General features: G+C 38.8%; 1 protein-coding gene across 1 annotated transcript in view; it reads left to right on the top strand.

The window, feature by feature from the left end:
* The window catches only part of NSFL1C (NSFL1 cofactor), a 37571-nt gene extending 18927 nt beyond the window's left edge, over positions 1–18644 (top strand). Inside the window, exons 6-9 of the mRNA XM_053700794.1 lie at positions 17193–17302; positions 17632–17769; positions 17855–18016; positions 18292–18644. Coding sequence (XP_053556769.1) covers positions 17193–17302; positions 17632–17769; positions 17855–18016; positions 18292–18454 — 573 coding nt within the window. The 3' untranslated portion in view covers positions 18455–18644. The remainder of the gene's footprint in view (positions 1–17192; positions 17303–17631; positions 17770–17854; positions 18017–18291) is intronic.
* The last annotated feature ends 533 nt before the right edge of the window (positions 18645–19177 follow it).

The raw sequence follows: 19177 nt of genomic DNA, 5'->3' as shown, positions 1-19177 counted from the left end.
GGTTTGTCGTTTGTGACCTGGACTCAAATCTGCCCTCCCCACCCACCGGTGCTGCGTGTGGGGAGTCGGCAGGGTTCGTAGTTTACAAGGTTGTGTCGGTCCCTCCCCTACAGCTAAGGATCTCCATAGGACCCGGCTGCAGAGAGCAATAATCCAGCACAGGTGTGATCGCAAGGATAGTGCGAGAACCGGAATGCAGCAGGACGTGTAAGGAGTCTGGGCAAAAGGAAGGAAAAGAGACACCGCGGACCGCTGGGCTCAGTTCTGTGTTGTAAATCTCCAAGACAAGGATTGAGAGAAGTACTTCGCCGCAGCAGGGGTGAGTGCGGGGTAAACTTGATTTCCCTTGATACGGACTGTTTAAGTTTGTCCTATACATTTGGCCAGGTTCGGAGTAATTATGTTTAAAAATGGAAAACTGACAAGGGCAGCGGCTGGTCACTGAGGACCATTAAAGTCACAATACCGAGGAGTAAAAGTTACAGGTTATATCCCATATCCAGGGGTAGTTGTGTTCTTCAGTGGCAAGGGAAATCTATATAAATTTTCTGAGACTGCCATAAAATCAGAATTCTGAAGCCCTTGTACCTATACAACTCTAACTCACCAAAGACTGAATTGCTAATTATTGTATATAAGAAAAAGGGAAGAAAAAAGGGAGAAAAAGGACTTTACATCTAAAACCCTTATAGGGTATGGTTTTGCTGTTTTGGACTGATTCAGTTGAGGGGTTATGTTATCAATAATATGATAATTCACTGTTTTTGAGAGGCTTTGTAACATCTCTTGCTTCAAGAGGAAGAGAGGGGAGGAAGGGGGAGAAGAGAGTAAAAAGGGAAGAAAAACTTCCCTGGCATAAATTAGATCACTCATCATAAAGGGATGACAAATAATATACAAAGCCAACGCAGTATATAGATCACTAGAACCAGCAAAGTAAATATTAAATATACTGATGATTCTTAAAGGAGCTAAAGGATAAAATCTATAACCCAGCAAGGGTAAATCATCCCTGGAAGTGGTTATCAACCACTTCCCAGGAAATTGTCAGATATTAAGCACAAGCTAAGTAATAGTGGCGACACAAGTTAAGGAATTTACTATTATCAAAAATATACATATAATAATTTGCAATACCCACATATATTTTAAGAATAGCGGCAGAAAGGAAAAAAACACTCTTAAAAGGAAAATTGCATATCATGGTTTTTTAGAACTCTAAATTAAATAGATTTATAGTCCCAAGGGAGAGGAAAGGAGAAAGAGGAAAGAAAAGCCTATAGAATTAAAGCAAAAGGTTAGGTAATAACTTACCTGGTATAAACAATATTGGATAAGCTCTTCTAACTCAGAGTGGGCGTGTATAAAATAAGTGGATACTCCTCTAGCTAAATCTAGATGAAATAATTTAGATAAATAAAAAATAAAGGTGATTAAAGGTTATACTACAAAAAGTACTATAATTTAATTATTAACAGTACAGAAAGTCGAAGCATTAGCTGTAGGTTGAAGAGAAATCGGAATAAATGTATAGGCATTAGATACCCTTATTTCGCCGCCATTTCCTGGTCTTATTACCACTTTTAATCCTTGATTATAGTTTTGTTTTTTCTTTTCCCCACATTCACAATACGGTGATTCACACTGCACACTTCACTTTCTGATTTTTAGAGAATTTCACCCCCACCTTTACTTTTTTTTTTTTTTTTTTTCTTCTCTTTAACTTTTTCCCCCTCACCCCTAGTGAGTAAAGTTACACACCCCACTTCAATCCTTAATAACACACGGAGCACAAGAGTATTCCTTTTATGGATAAATACGTCACATCTCCTTCTGTCACTTCTAAACACAATCCAGGCATGACGTCGAAAAATAAGGAACGCAGAAATAAGAATCTTTCTGAACCCTCACCCGAAATCTCTGTAGAAACTACTCCATCAAAAAGTCAAAAATCTACAACCCTTCAAGATAATCAAGCTTTAGTAAATAGCATTTTAGAGGCCATATCACCCAAATTTGACACCTTAAAGAATGAAATCAAGCAAGAAATCACTTCACTAACGATAGAGATCAGACAATTTGCTAAAAGACTTCAGGAAGTAGAGGAACGCATCTCAGAGTTAGAAGATACAACAAATACATATATACCTCAAATAGAGAACAACCAGAGCGAGATTTCTAAATTACAGGCAAAAATAGACGATTTAGAGAACAGGTCAAGGAGGAACAATCTGAGAATCATTGGATTCCCAGATTCCTCTAAACAAGAAGACCTTATGAAGGTTATGACTCATACCCTACCTTTAATGTTAAAAATGCCAGAAACTCAATCTCCTGCCCTAATTGAAAGAGTCCACAGACTGGGGAGAGTAACAGAGAGCTCCGCTAATCTAACCAATCCAAGACCAATCATAGCTAAATTCCTGAATTTTCAGGATAAAATGCGATTCCTTCAATATTATCGCAAAAACCAACCCATTCTATATGAAGGTAATAAAATCCTCCTGTTCCAGGACTTCTCTATTGAGACCTCCAGGAAGAGGAGGGAACTCTCCCCAGTCTGTGGCAAAATGATAAAAGCAGGGTGGCAGGCTACAGTTATATATCCTGCTAGACTCAGATTGTTTCTGCAAGGTCAGACTTTCTTTTATAACTCAGCAGCAGAGGCAGAAAAAAAATTAGCAGAACATGGCTGCAATGGATAATTATAGCATTTTATTTTCATGTTATTATATTAGTTGCTGTTTTTTGATTAAGTTCACTTTGCTTTTTCTTGTTTTAAAACTAATTATTAAAGGATGTTTTAAGGAAAAATATATATATATTTTTTTTTTCCCCCCTCTCTTTCTCTCTCCCCCCTTCCTCCGGATCTCTCTATCTCCTCAGAACGTCAACATATGTTTAAGGTAAAAACTTATGAAAAATAAGCTTAGAATTTCATCTTGGAATGTAGGAGGTATAACCTCCCCCATTAAGCGGAAGACAATTCTATCACACCTTCAGAGATTGAACACCTCTATTGCATTATTACAGGAAACGCACCTAAACACTGAGGAATCACTAAAATTAAAATCAGCATGGGTGGCAGAAGCTATATTCACCCCCTCATTAAATAGGAAAAAAGGTGTAGCTATTCTTCTTGGGAAAAAACTGATATATGATAAACTGTTAACAATAATAGACCCGGAAAGCAGATATATAATATTAAAAATTAAAATATTAAACTCAAAATATACTATTTGTAATCTATATGCACCCAATATAATTGACAATAGGTTTTGGGACTCTCTCCAGACTAAAATTCTTCAGGTAGCAGAGGGGCATGTGATCCTAGCTGGGGACTTTAATATGTCTCCTCGGTTCCCTATGGATAGACTTAGACGTGGGGACCCACAAAGGAAGACCAAAAAGGATAATCTAGAAACAAAACTTTATAATAACATATTTCTAAATCTGGCAGTTAGGGACGTGTGGAGGGCTCAGAACCCGGATACTAAGAACTATACTTGTTACTCAAAAGCTACCAAATCTTTATCAAGAATTGATCTCTTTCTAATCAATGATAGCTTATATCATACTGGGGCCAAGGCGGAGATTGCAGAAATCTGCATTTCAGATCACGCCCCTATAATGCTAGATATCCCAATTCAGAACTCTAATCCAAATGGGGCTCGCTTCTTCTATCCAAAATATTTAAGTAAAAATCTAAAATACATAAACTGGCTCAATAATAAATTGATGGAATTTTTTAAACTAAATGAGGGCTCAGTATCTAACCCCTCGACTCTCTGGGAGGCAGCAAAAGCCGTTTTAAGAGGGGATATTATTGCTTATACAACAAAAATTAAGCGTGACTCCCAAGCAAAGGAAAGGCAGATAACAGCTATGGTAACAAATTCATATAATAGATACCTGATATCCCCGACCGAGGAAAATTGGAAAAAATATATCAAAGCAAAACGGGAACGAGATACCTTTATGACCACGCATACAATACAGACAGAGCTGAAATACCAATCTAAACTCTCTAAATATGGCAATAAGTCTGGTAAACTGCTTTCCAAACTGGTGAAGAACTCTAAACAATCTAATACAATCGAATTCTTACAGGTTGAGAAGAAGCGGCTCAATACATCGGAAGAAATCTCAGAATCCTTCTTTGAGTACTATAAATCTATCTACTCATCTTCTCGGATTGAGAAAGCAGCGCAGGTTAGATTTTGGGAAAATTTACCTAATATAAGAGCTAGCGAGGACTTTAACGTTGCGTTAAATGCCCCGATTACCGAATTAGAAGTCGCTCAAACTATTCAGGCACTGAAGCCTGAGAAATCTCCTGGTCCTGATGCAATACCAAACGAATTTTACAGGTCCTCGGAATCTTTAATAACCCCCCATTTGACTAAACTTTATAATTTTTACTATCAGGAAAATGCTCAGTTATCCCCCTACTTTGTGGAATCCCATACTATACTCATTCTTAAACCAGGAAAGGATCCACATAATAGAGAATCATATAGACAGATCGCATTATTAAACACAGACTATAAGATATTAACCACTATTATAGCTAAAAGACTTCAAAAGGGGTTAAACGAGATTATCCATAAAGATCAAGTGGGGTTCTTAACCAAACGAAGCTCGGCCGCCAAAATTAGACAACTTTTAATGATCATAGACTATTTTAAAAATTCAGAAGATAGGATCCCTGCAGATTTTTCAGACGCAGCAATACTCGCAATTGACGCAGAGAAAGCGTTCGATAGGGTTAGTCATGAGTATTTACTAGATACATTAGAACGATTTGGATTGAGGAATAATTTCCTCAACCTAGTGAAAAATATATGCTTACAGTCTTCCACGTCTATAGTTATACATGGAATATTATCGGAAAAAATTAGACTAGGAAAAGGTACACGGCAAGGTTGCCCACTCTCTCCGCTATTATTCAATCTCGCAATTGAACCACTAGCTAATAAAATTAGACAATTAGTTGAAGGCATAAGAATCTCAAAAAAAGAAGTTAAGGTGGCATTATATGCAGACGACCTACTACTATATATATCAAATACCCGTAAGAATATCCCATCACTTCTAGATATAATTGATCTGTATGGTTCCTGTTCAGGCTATAGAATGAATAAATCAAAATCAGAACTTCTGTGGCTAAGAAAAACAGAAAATTCCCTGAAAGAATATCCTTTCAAGTTGGTTTCTAAATCTTTTAGATATTTGGGCATATTGATATCCGCGGACCCACAAGATTGGTATTCTTTAAATATCACTCCATCTCTTTCACAATCTATCAACTATATGAGGAGCTGGCAGAATTTGCCTATATCCCTATCTGGTCGCATTGCGCTATTTAAAATGGTACTACTCCCGAAGCTATGCTACATGTTTCAAAATCTTCCTATTATCCTGAAAAGATATGATATTAAAAAATTTAACACCGCACTCCGATATTTTATCTGGCATTCAAAAAAACCTAGAATTTCTTTACAGAGACTAAATTTACCCAAGCAAATGGCTGGTCTAGCATTACCTGACATATATTTATATAATTTAGTTTTTTTAGGACGCATAGCAGCAGACTGGATTGCGGAGTCAAATCATTTTTCAGATTATGAGCTTGAAACAAATATGATCCATCCATTGCAGCCTATAGCACTGCTTCATCTCCCGCCTAAAAGTATTCCTAAACAAGTGAAAAATCTCACAACTATATATTCAATAATTTTAGCTTGGGGGAAGATAGGAGCTCGCGCTGAAGTAGATACCAACATTCCTAGATTTCAAAGTTTTTTGGGGAACCCCGAATTTCAGGAAGGAGCACAGTCAGCGATATTACAACACTGGTATAACCAAGGTTTTCATTGGGTATCCCAAATTTTTTCAGAGACAGGAAACATCAAATCCTTTGAAGATTTAAAACAGGAGTTTAAACTTAATAATAAAGATTTTTTTGTTTATCTACAAACCAGACATTATGCATCTCATCTCATTAGTAAATTTAGCTGGAAATGGTCTTGGGGTAAGCTGGATAATTGGATAATCTTGTGCAAAACAGGGCATTTCTCTATTGCCCCATGGTACAGGCATCTTGTTTCAATCAAAGGAAATTTAAACATGGAGAAAATAGCCTCAAAATGGACAAATCTCCTAGAGATAGATGTACTAGACGATACATATGTGGTCAGATCTCTGAGATTACTTTTTGAGTCTTCCATAGCTGAAACCTGGAGAGAGTCCCATATAAAACTATTGTATCAGTCCTATTTCACCCCGGATAAAGGATATAAATGGTATAATAAATTTAACAAATGTCCAAGATGCAATTTACCAGCAGCAGATTTAGCTCATATGATTTGGAACTGCCCCAGACTCAATCAATTCTGGAAAAAGATTGAATTCTGGTTGCTTAGAGTGATGAAAATTACATCTTTTACGCTTACATTCCCCATAATTATCTTCCTGATATCCAATAATAGGAATTTTTCTGATGCCAGGATGGTAAATGTAACTATCTTGGCAGTCAGAAACCTAATCTTTAAAAAATGGAAAACTAGATTTGTACCCTCAATTGCAGAAGTAAGGAATTATCTCAAGAAACAATTCTTAATTGAACAATTAGCTACAGATTTGAACTCAGAACAAGAAATAGTAACTTTTTTCAGGAAATGGGCAAAATTTATTAAAATATTTACACCTTCAGAAATTGATCATATGATCTTTCCGTTCAGAAACTCGGAAATAGTTTTACTAGATAATTGGTGATATCAGGAGAGAGTGGGGGGGGATCGGGAGGAGGAGAGATATTATTATTATTTTTCTTCATCCCCTTTTTTTTTTTTTTTTTTTCCGTTTTGATATGTTTGTGGCTATTCATTGTTTGGATCTGCTTCGTTCTGTTTCAAGAATTATATTAGGGAATATGAACGGCAGAAGACACACAGGTTTTCGCTTATTAGAATTGTAAGTTAAATAAGAGGACTCTTATAAGGATAGTGATTTAGATTTTGGTCTTTCTTTTTTTTTTTTTTTTTTTTTTTTTTCTTCTTCTTTTTTTTTGTTTTTTAGTGTTACACTAATATCGATGATGCAGTATTACACAAAAGTGCATTATGTGTGTTATTGTTTAAATTTAAAGAGAATTCTTAAGGATGCATTCTATGTATTGAAAATGGGAAAATCCCAGCTTGGTGTACCAATATATATATATAAATATTTTTTTTTTTTTTGCATAATGAACACAATGATTAATAAGAGAAAATGAAATTTGTTGTTCTAAAGGTACTTACTGTGTAATATAGTAAATCTTACCTGGCCCTGTGAGGTGCAGGGAGATTGAAATCATTTACTTGTACACTCTGCTGGATATAAATAAAAATATAAAAAAAAAAAAATTGTATTTTCTGTCTAAATCTTAGGGATACCAAACACATTTTGAAACTTGTCAATGACATTGAATGGATCCCCTTCATACACTCCTGGCTCACAGTGGATGTAACTGCACTGTATTCCTCAATTCCACATACTAAAGGTTTAGAAGCAATACGCTTCTTTCTTAGAGAATACTCTAATTATACCAATGGGTTCCAGGAGTTTGTGATAGAGGTAACGTCATTTCTCCTTACACATAACTTTTGTTAATTTTAGGGTACTTTTTATCTACAGATATGTGGGACAGCAATGTGGGCGAAATTCGCCCCCTCTTACGCCAACTTATTTCTTGGTTGGTGGGAGCTGTCCCACATATTTGGGGATGAAAACCCTTTTAGACAATGTAACTCTTTTTATAAAAGATACATTGATGACCTCATCTTTGTATTTAAAGGGACATAATACTCATATGTTAAATCACTTGAAACTGATGCAGTATAACTGTAAAAAGCTGACAGGAAAATATCACCTGAGCATCACTATGTAAAAAAGGAAGATATTTTACCTCACAATCTCCTCAGCTCAGCAGAGTAAGTTCTGTATAAAAAGTTATACTTCACCTGCTCCCAGCTGCAGGTAAAAATAAAAAAAAAATGAAGAAATGAACAGCAGCCAATCAGCATCAGCAGTGCTGAGGTCATGAACTCTTACTGTGATCTTATGAGATTTGACTTAACTCTCATGAGATTTCATAGTAAGCTTCCGTTACCTGATTGGTGAAATAATATGAGAGTTCACAAGGCTCATCCTTTCAGCTGTCCCAGGACAGACACACTAAAATGCTGCTTAGAAATCCTTTACAATGGGAGGTGGCTACTGAGGAACTTTTGAGGTAAAATATCTTTCTTTTTTACATAGAGTTGTTCAGGAGATATTTTCTAGTCAGCTTTTTACAGCTATGCTGCATCACTTTCAAGTGTTTAAACATTTGGGTATTATGGCCCTTTAAGGGAAACAAACAGAAGGCCATGAATTTTGTGGATTGGCTAAATACCAATGACTTAAATTTGAGATTTACCTTTGATTTTCAAGAAGAATCAATTAATTTCCTAGATGTAACATTTAAAGTAGGAAGTGATAATAGAATAACCACAGATGTCTATTGTAAACCAATAGCAGGTAATACCCTGCTACATGCTAAATCCTTTCATCCTAAATATGTACCCCATGCAGTGGCTAAAGGACAATATGTCCGACTAAAAATAAACTGTAGTAATAATGAGATGTACCAAACTAGGGCTAATGAACTTACCTCGCGTCTTAGACAAAGAGACTACCCAAAAAGATTAATTGATAAAGCACGTAATGAAGTGGCAGCGATGGAACGTGACCTTCTTTTACAAGATAATATAGAGGGCAAGGAACACTCTAATCAATTTAAAGGTGTAACTTTCGTGACAGGCCACAGTTAATCAGATATGTGGCATAGTGAAAAAACATTTTAGTCTTTTATTTGCTGATAAGTTAACATCATGCGTAGACAAGGGCATTAGACGAGGAAGAACAATTGGCAATATGGTTTCTCCATCTGATCTACCATCTTTAGAAACCAACAAGAGTTCATGGCTCAAACACTTAGGCTTTTATAGATGTGGTAGGAATAAATGCAAACCTTGTGACTATGCATTAATATCCAAAACATTTAAGTCTGAAGTCACTCAAGAAAAGTGACTCAAGAAAAGTTTAAATTGTAACTCTACCTTTGTCATATATGCCATTACATGTATTTTGTGTAAGAGGCAGTATGTAGGACAAACTACATGAGATGTAGGCTCTAGAATTAGAGAATTTTTTTTCCTCTATTTCAGTAGGAAAGTCTACCACACCACTCGTCCAACATTTTTTACTCGGTCATAACAAATGTTTGGATTCTTTCAGATGGCAAGTGATAAACAAAACTATACTTCCCAAGAGAGGAGGGGATAAGTACAAAATTTTGAGTAGGAATGAGATGTACTGGATATTCAGACTTGAAACTAGAATCCCTTATGGATTTAATTCTGAATATGACTTTATTAACCATTGGCAAATATAGGCTATTGGATGAAGCTAGTATACCTTATTAAGCACTTTTAAGATTCTTTAATTACCATCTATTACTTTTTAATCCTCAACTCCCAAATATAGTATAGTGGGTTTATTCGAAGTCTGTGAAGCAGGTAACCTAGGTTCGATTCCCACTCAAACTAATCCTAACCATTTTGGTTTTCTTTAAGAAACCTATTTTCTTTTGCTGTATATTATAGAGGCATACTAATAGCCCCATATTACCCTATAGTCTAATGGGTTTCACTAGTGCCTAAGAAGTAGGATACCCAGGTTCGAATCCCCTTGACAGCCGCTGTTTCCTTGGGTCTCTCTATGGTAGATATAGGTTAAATTCGTTTAATGATTTTGGATAAGAATAGTTTTTAGTTTCCTTTGATGATACGTTTTGGGGTATTTTTTACTATTTTTCTATTAATAATTAAGCACACTTCATGTTCATTTATATATGTTTGTTTCTGCCCAAATAATGAATAGTCACTGTTCTCCGTATATATGTTTCACATTGCTCTTGTATTGTACAACTGATTTTGGTTTGCTGATACCAGTAAGATAATACTAAATAGATTGTTTCGTCCACGGTATATGGGGTGTTAATTAATTATTTAGAGATAATTATCATACAGCTGTGATTCTAAGTTTTAACCAATAGCAGTTTAGGACTGGTAATAAGTACTGTTTTCCTACTGAGTACTGACAAGCTATGACTACGGCCTGTGTGCTGAAACGCGTAAGCTATTCCTAAACAGCTGTTAAATGATACTTGTTTTTATCTGTGGTGATGTGGGAGAAAATGGACTTTTAAATTTTGTGCTGCTGCATTAAATAAAAGCTATGTTTACACTAAGGATATCGCTCTCCTCCAAGTTTTTGAATCCTGTCTAAATCATGAAAGAAAAATTTTGGGTTTCATTTCTCTTTAAAGTGCCATAATAATTTAAAAATGGCATGCTCTAATTTGCATATCATTTTTCAACTATTGACCCAGTTCTAATGTGTGTTTAACCAGCAACTCAGATGTGCAACTAGCATTGCTGATTGGATCAACCTCAGGTTCTGCTCAGGACCGGCAATGCACCACTGTTCCTCAGAGACGCTTCTACTTTGTGTTTAACCCCTTTGCAGTTACATCAAAACAAATATGTGTTTCTTCTGTTATGTGTGATCAGTCCACGGGTCATCATTACTTCTGGGATATAACTCCTCCCCAACAGGAAATGCAAGAGGATTCACCCAGCAGAGCTGCATATAGCTCCTCCCCTCTACGTCAGTCCCAGTCATTCTCTTGCACCCAACGACTAGATAGGATGTGTGAGAGGACTATGGTGATTATACTTAGTTTTTATGACTTCAATCAAAAGTTTGTTATTTTAAAATAGCACCGGAGCGTGTTATTACTTCTCTGGCAGAGTTTGAGGAAGAATCTGACAGAGATTTTTTACTATGATTTTAACCGGAGTCGTTAAGATCATATTGCTGTTCTCGACCATCTGAGGGAGGTAAAGGCTTCAGATCAGGGGACAGCGGGCAGATGAATCTGCATTGAGGTATGTGGCAGTTTTTATTTTCTGAATGGAATTGATGAGAAAAGCCTGCCATACCGTTAAAATGACATGTATGTATACACTTCAGTATTCTGGGGATGGTATTTCACCGGAACTACTGTGTTAAAGGTCACTAATCCTTTTAATAACTATTCTCATGTTAAACGTTTTTGCTGGAATGTAGAATCGTTTACATTGCTGAGGTACTGTGTGAATAAATATTTGGGCATTATTTTCCACTTGGCAGTTTTTTGCTTTATTTGTGACAGTTTCGTTTCTCTTCACTGCTGTGTGGGAGAGGGAGGGGCCGTTTTTGGCGCTCTTTGCTACGCATCAAAAAATTCCAGTCAGCCACTTTTATATTTCCTGCATGATCCGGTTCATCTCTGACAGATCTCAGGGGTCTTCAAGCTTCTTTGAAGGGAGGTAAATTCTCTCAGCAGAGCTGTGAGAATTCTTATAGTGACTGTGTATAAAAAACGTTGTTTTGTTTTCTTATGTACAAATTTAATTAGTGTTGTTTTTTACTAATGGGAACAAACCTTTGCTAAAAGTTGTGTTGTTTTAAAGTTTGATGCAATAACTGTTTTTCAGTTCATTATTTCAACTGTCATTTAATCGTTAGTACCTCTTTGAGGCACAGTGCGTTTTTTTGCTAAAAAAGATTATAACCAAGTTGTAAGTTTTCTTGCTAGTGTGTTAAACATGTCTGACTCAGAGGAAGATATCTGTGTCATTTGTTCCAATGCCAAGGGGGAGCCCAATAGAAATTTATGTACTAACTGTATTGATGCTACTTTAAATAAAAGTCAATCTGTACAATGTGAACAAATTTCACCAAACAGCGAGGGGAGAGTTATGCCGACTAACTCGCCTCACGCGACAGTACCTGCATCTCCCGCCCGGGAGGTGCGTGATATTTTGGCGCCTAGTACATCTGGGCGGCCATTACAGATAACATTACAAGATATGGCTACTGTTATGACTGAAGTTTTGTCTAAATTACCTGAACTAAGAGGCAAGCGTGATCACTCTGGGGTGAGAACAGAGTGCGCTGACAATGCTAGGGCCATGTCTGATACTGCGTCACAGCTCGCAGAGCATGAGGACGGAGAGCTTCATTCTGTGGGTGACGGTTCTGATCCAAACAGATTGGACTCAGATATTTCAAATTTTAAATTTAAATTGGAGAACCTCCGTGTACTACTAGGGGAGGTCTTAGCAGCTCTCAACGATTGTAACACTGTTGCAATACCAGAGAAACTGTGTAGGTTGGATAAATACTTTGCGGTACCGGCGAGTACTGACGTTTTTCCTATACCTAAGAGACTAACTGAAATTGTTACTAAGGAGTGGGATAGACCCGGTGTGCCGTTCTCACCCCCTCCAATATTTAGAAAGATGTTTCCAATAGACGCCACCACTCGGGACTTATGGCAAACGGTCCCCAAGGTGGAGGGAGCAGTTTCTACTTTAGCTAAGCGTACCACTATCCCGGTGGAGGATAGCTGTGCTTTCTCAGATCCAATGGATAAAAAATTAGAGGGTTACCTTAAGAAAATGTTTGTTCAACAAGGTTTTATATTACAACCCCTTGCATGTATCGCGCCGATTACGGCTGCGGCAGCATTTTGGATTGAGTCGCTTGAAGAGAACCTTAGTTCCTCTACGCTAGACGACATTACGGACAGGCTTAGAGTCCTTAAACTAGCTAATTCTTTCATTTCGGAGGCCGTAGTACATTTAACCAAACTTACGGCTAAGAACTCAGGATTCGCCATACAGGCACGCAGGGCACTGTGGCTAAAATCCTGGTCAGCTGATGTTACTTCTAAGTCCAAATTACTTAATATACCTTTCAAGGGGCAGTCCTTATTCGGGCCCGGTTTGAAAGAAATTATCGCTGACATTACGGGAGGTAAGGGCCACGCCCTACCTCAAGACAAGGCCAAAGCTAAGGCTAGACAGTCTAATTTTCGTCCCTTTCGGAATTTCAAAACAGGAGCAGCATCAACCTCCACTGCACCAAAACAGGAAGGAGCTGTTGCTCGTTACAGGCAAGGCTGGAAGCCTAACCAGTCCTGGAACAAAAGCAAGCAGGCCAGGAAACCTGCTGCTGCCCCAAAGACAGCATGAACCGAGAGCCCCCGATCCGGGACCGGATCTAGTAGGGGGCAGACTCTCTCTCTTCGCCCAGGCCTGGGCAAGAGATGTTCAGGATCCCTGGGCACTAGAGATCATATCTCAGGGATACCTTCTAGACTTCAAATTATCTCCCCCAAGAGGGAGATTTCATCTGTCAAGGTTGTCAACAAACCAGATAAAGAAAGAAGCGTTTCTACGCTGCGTACAAGATCTGTTAACAATGGGAGTGATCCATCCGGTTCCGTGGTCGGAACAAGGACAAGGGTTCTACTCAAACCTGTTTGTGGTTCCCAAAAAAGAGGGAACTTTCAGGCCAATCTTAGATTTAAAGACTCTAAACAAATTCCTAAGAGTTCCATCGTTCAAAATGGAAACTATTCGGACAATCTTACCCATGATCCAAGAGGGTCAGTACATGACCACAGTGGATTTAAAGGATGCTTACCTTCACATACCGATCCACAAAGATCATCACCGGTATCTAAGGTTTGCCTTCTTAGACAGGCACTACCAGTTTGTAGCTCTTCCATTCGGATTGGCTACGGCTCCAAGAATCTTCACAAAGGTTCTGGGTGCCCTTCTAGCGGTACTAAGACCGCGAGGGATTTCGGTAGCTCCGTACCTAGACGACATTCTAATACAAGCTTCAAGCTTTCAAACTGCCAAGTCTCATACAGAGTTAGTTCTGGCATTTCTAAGGTCGCATGGATGGAAAGTGAACGAAAAGAAGAGTTCTCTCTTTCCTCTCACAAGAGTTCCATTCTTGGGGACTCTTATAGATTCTGTAGAAATGAAGATTTACCTGACAGAAGACAGGTTAACAAAACTTCAAAATGCATGCCGCGTCCTTCATTCCATTCAACACCCGTCAGTAGCTCAATGCATGGAGGTGATCGGCTTAATGGTAGCGGCAATGGACATAGTACCTTTTGCACGCCTACACCTCAGACCGCTGCAATTATGCATGCTAAGTCAGTGGAATGGGGATTACTCAGATTTGTCCCCTACTCTGAATCTGAATCAAGAGACCAGAAATTCTCTTCTATGGTGGCTTCATCGGCCACACCTGTCCAGGGGAATGCCATTCAGCAGGCCAGACTGGACAATTGTAACAACAGACGCCAGCCTACTAGGTTGGGGCGCTGTCTGGAATTCTCTGAAGGCTCAGGGACTATGGAATCAGGAGGAGAGTCTCCTTCCAATAAACATTCTGGAATTGAGAGCAGTTCTCAATGCCCTTCTGGCTTGGCCCCAGTTAATAACTCGGGGGTTCATCAGGTTTCAGTCGGACAACATCACGACTGTAGCTTACATCAACCATCAGGGAGGGACAAGAAGCTCCCTAGCAATGATGGAAGTATCAAAGATAATTCGCTGGGCAGAGTCTCACTCTTGCCACCTGTCAGCAATCCACATCCCGGGAGTGGAGAACTGGGAGGCGGATTTCTTGAGTCGCCAGACTCTTCATCCGGGGGAGTGGGAACTTCATCCGGAGGTCTTTGCCCAAATACTTCGACGTTGGGGCAAACCAGAGATAGATCTCATGGCGTCTCGCCAGAACGCCAAACTTCCTCGCTACGGGTCCAGATCCAGGGATCCGGGAGCAGTTCTGATAGATGCTTTGACAGCACCTTGGAACTTCAGGATGGCTTATGTGTTTCCACCCTTCCCGCTGCTTCCTCGATTGATTGCCAAAATCAAACAGGAGAGAGCATCAGTAATTCTAATAGCACCTGCTTGGCCACGCAGGACTTGGTATGCAGATCTAGTGGACATGTCATCCTGTCCGCCTTGGTCTCTACCTCTAAGACAGGACCTTCTGATACAGGGTCCATTCAAACATCAAAATCTAACTTCTCTGAAGCTGACTGCTTGGAAATTGAACGCTTGATTTTATCAAAACGTGGTTTTTCTGAGTCGGTTATTGATACCCTGATTCAGGCTAGGAAGCCTGTTACCAGAAGGATTTACCATAAAATATGGCGGAAATACCTATACTGGTGCGAATCCAAAGGTTACTCCTGGAGTAAGGTTAGGATCGCTAGGATATTGTCTTTTCTACAAGAAGGTTTAGAAAAGGGTTTATCAGCTAGTTCATTAAAGGGACAGATTTCAGCTCTGTCCATCTTGTTACACAGACGGCTGTCAGAAAATCCAGACGTCCAGTCCTTTTGTCAGGCTTTAGCTAGGATCAAGCCTGTGTTTAAAGCTGTTGCTCCACCATGGAGTTTAAACTTAGTTCTTAACGTTTTACAGGGTGTTCCGTTTGAACCCCTTCATTCCATTGATATAAAAATGTTATCTTGGAAAGTTCTGTTTTTAATGGCTATTTCCTCGGCTCGAAGAGTCTCTGAGTTATCAGCCTTACATTGTGATTCCCCTTATCTGATTTTTCACTCAGACAAGGTAGTTCTGCGTACTAAACCTGGGTTCTTACCTAAGGTAGTCACTAACAGGAACATCAATCAAGAGATTGTTGTCCCATCCTTGTGTCCAAATCCTTCTTCAAAGAAGGAACGTCTTTTACACAATCTGGATGTAGTTCGTGCCCTCAAGTTCTACTTGCAGGCAACTAAAGATTTTCGCCAAACTTCTTCCTTGTTTGTCGTTTACTCTGGACAGAGGAGAGGTCAAAAAGCTTCTGCTACCTCTCTCTCTTTTTGGCTTCGTAGCATAATACGTTTAGCCTATGAGACTGCTGGACAGCAGCCTCCTGAAAGAATTACAGCTCACTCCACTAGAGCTGTGGCTTCCACTTGGGCCTTTAAGAATGAGGCCTCTGTTGAACAGATTTGCAAGGCTGCAACTTGGTCTTCGCTTCATACTTTTCCAAATTTTACAAATTTGACACTTTTGCTTCTTCGGAGGCTATTTTTGGGAGAAAGGTTCTTCAGGCAGTGGTTCCTTCTGTATAATGAGCCTGCCTATCCCTCCCGTCATCCGTGTACTTTTGCTTTGGTATTGGTATCCCAGAAGTAATGATGACCCGTGGACTGATCACACATAACAGAAGAAAACATAATTTATGCTTACCTGATAAATTCCTTTCTTCTGTTGTGTGATCAGTCCACGGCCCGCCCTGTTTTAAGGCAGGTAAATATCTTTTAAATTATACTCCAGTCACCACTTCACCCTTGGTTACTCCTTTCTCGTTGATTCTTGGTCGAATGACTGGGACTGACGTAGAGGGGAGGAGCTATATGCAGCTCTGCTGGGTGAATCCTCTTGCATTTCCTGTTGGGGAGGAGTTATATCCCAGAAGTAATGATGACCCGTGGACTGATCACACAACAGAAGAAAGGAATTTATCAGGTAAGCATAAATTATGTTTTTTTTCAGTAAAGGAACATCACATAGTTTTATTTAAAAAAAAACTGTATGGAGTGCAGGGCTTGGGTGGTACGATCTAGCAGTCATCACAGGAGCAAGGTATACAGGCAGTTTTATATAAAGGTTTAAATAGGAGGCATTGACGCACAGTTTGTGTATAAGTCAGATAAACACTATAATTATTTTGCTCTGGAAACTTAAACTAATGTCCAAATATTACGACACCTTTGTTTCTGGAGGATAGGTGGGATTTCTGCTCTTCAAATACCCAGATCATACAGGGTAATCAGGGAGATAAGCGACCACTGCTGACCACAGTCAGTGTTGCTTTCACCCTTGATTACCCAGAGTACCCGCAGTGTAGTGATCTAACCCCTGCTTACCTGTAACACACAATATATACATATATTCAGTAAAATTAAAGCAATATTGTCATGTGGTTCTGTATTAGAATATCAAAAACTGTGTACTTGTGGTGACAAGTGTGATGGGGTAGTTTATGTTCTTTTGTGATTTTTTTTTTTACCATAAATTTTCATGTCCGCTTTCTATTGGGATGTACAGTGCTTTTATGGTAATTTTAATGTATTTTCTGCATATAATTACAGTGGTTGGGTGAAGATGTAAAGCAACATACTTTGAAGGGTAAGACCTGTCATTCAGTTTAACCCAATTTCTTTGCAGGTTCATGTTGTACTAAAACTTTGGAAAAATGGATTTAGTCTGGATGATAATGAGCTGCGCAGTTACCAGGATCCGGCAAACGCACAGTTTCTGGAGGCAATCCGCAGAGGGTACGTGTGTTTTGGGAAGAGACCTTACTACATGCGACTGATTATTTACTGAATGACTATGTATGTTTGGGGGTGTCTGGAATCTGAGTAATAGTGAGTGGACAAAAAAACAAGGGGTTAGCAAGTCTAGGGTTACACAGTCAGAACGTGTTCTATGTGTTCTTAAATTAATGTATTATTTTTGTCCCTAATTCTTTCCAAATAAATACTATTAGCAGAAATAACTTCAAAACCCTAGGTTTCCTCTCTTTCTAAAACATTGCCAACATTATCTGGCTCAGTGCATGATTGTAACATACTTTGTGTGTATCTCTGGTTATATTGTGCAGGGAGATTCCCACTGAGCTGCGCAGGTTGGCACAAGGTGGCCAAGTAAATCTAGACATGGAAGATCATCGTGATGAAGACTTTGTGAGACCTAAAAGCAGCTTCAAGGCTTTTACAGGAGAAGGGCAGAAATTAGGCAGGTGAGGAATCTAAGGAGGCCAAAAAATATTTTCATCTTGTCTAGCAAAAGCATTTATTTATATCTACTTATTCTTCTCCCAACAGTACTGCCCCTCAGGTCTTTACCTCCTCCACATCACAACAGGCAGAGAATGAGGCCAAAGCCTGCTCATCTGTGTCCCTCGACAGCTCAGAGCCAATTACCAACATTCAGATCCGATTAGCAGATGGCGGGAGACTTGTCCAGAAGTTTAATCATAGTCACAGGTATTGTGTGTGTGTGGTTCTGGCAGCTGTTGAAACACATTATCTCTCTAATTGATTAATTTTATCACTCAAGCCTTTTAACGTCTTTGGCTTTCTATTAATCTGCTTTTGTCCTCATTAGTTTTGAGGTTTCAACTTGGAAGCAATGGAGAACTTTACATACAAATACTGCTCATTTTGAAAATGTTTGTGCTGTGTTTATTGAATCCTCTTTAGTTTAATTTCTTTGTACAAACATTAGTTGAACTGTGAATGTTTGTGTTTCTCCACTGTAGGATCCGTGATATTCGTCTATTTATTGTGGATGCAAGACCAGCCATGGCTGCCACAAGCTTTGTCTTGATGACCACTTTCCCTAACAAGGAGCTAACTGATGAGAACCTGACACTGAAAGAAGCCAACCTTCTCAATGCTGTCATAGTACAGCGATTAATATGACTACCCTAGCTTGCCCTTGCAACTCCCTGCAGCTCTCCTCCCCTGCCGCTGGTGACAGTGCTATTCTGTCTCGTATTCCTGGGTTCATGATGCTTTGGGTGGACTTCAGATCTCTCTAGGCGTATATTTTGCAAGATTTGTAATAAGCGTTGGACTTAACCATAAAATAAATAGAAAAAGAAAACCATCACTTCTGCAGCATGGTTTTATGTGAAGACAAGCTATTTTGATACAATGACAACCCCTGACACTAAACTACACTCTTGCTTCTGGCCGATCCGTTCCCATCTGATGCACAACTTCATAAGACTGAGACATCATTTAGTTCTTGTAGGTATCACTTCCGATACATGTAGAGAATCTTTGTAATTCTCCAATTTTTACGCTGTTATTCCTGAGCCCATTCTCATAACTCATACTATACTCTGCTTTAGGCATGCGATCATTCTGTATAAGAGTGATGTAGATAAGTATTCTGAATATAGAATAGAGAATAATATAAGGCTACGCCTTTTTTTGTGTAATTAGCACACACTTTCCTTTGCAACTATAGTGTTAAAAGTCCGTCATTTGCAATACATCTGTTAATAAATGTCTGTAGCCACTAATAAATGGACCAATTATTAAATTAACATTTTACTAAACATTCACATCATCATTCTCAGTAAAATTTGATATTTCAATGTGTTTAATCATTAGTCCATTTATTAGCGACAAAACTTC

This window comes from Bombina bombina, chromosome 1 (genome assembly GCF_027579735.1).
Source record: "Bombina bombina isolate aBomBom1 chromosome 1, aBomBom1.pri, whole genome shotgun sequence".
Lineage (NCBI taxonomy): Eukaryota > Metazoa > Chordata > Amphibia > Anura > Bombinatoridae > Bombina > Bombina bombina.
Note: the sequence above shows the minus strand (reverse complement) of the source record. Positions and strands in the feature narration are given on the sequence as shown.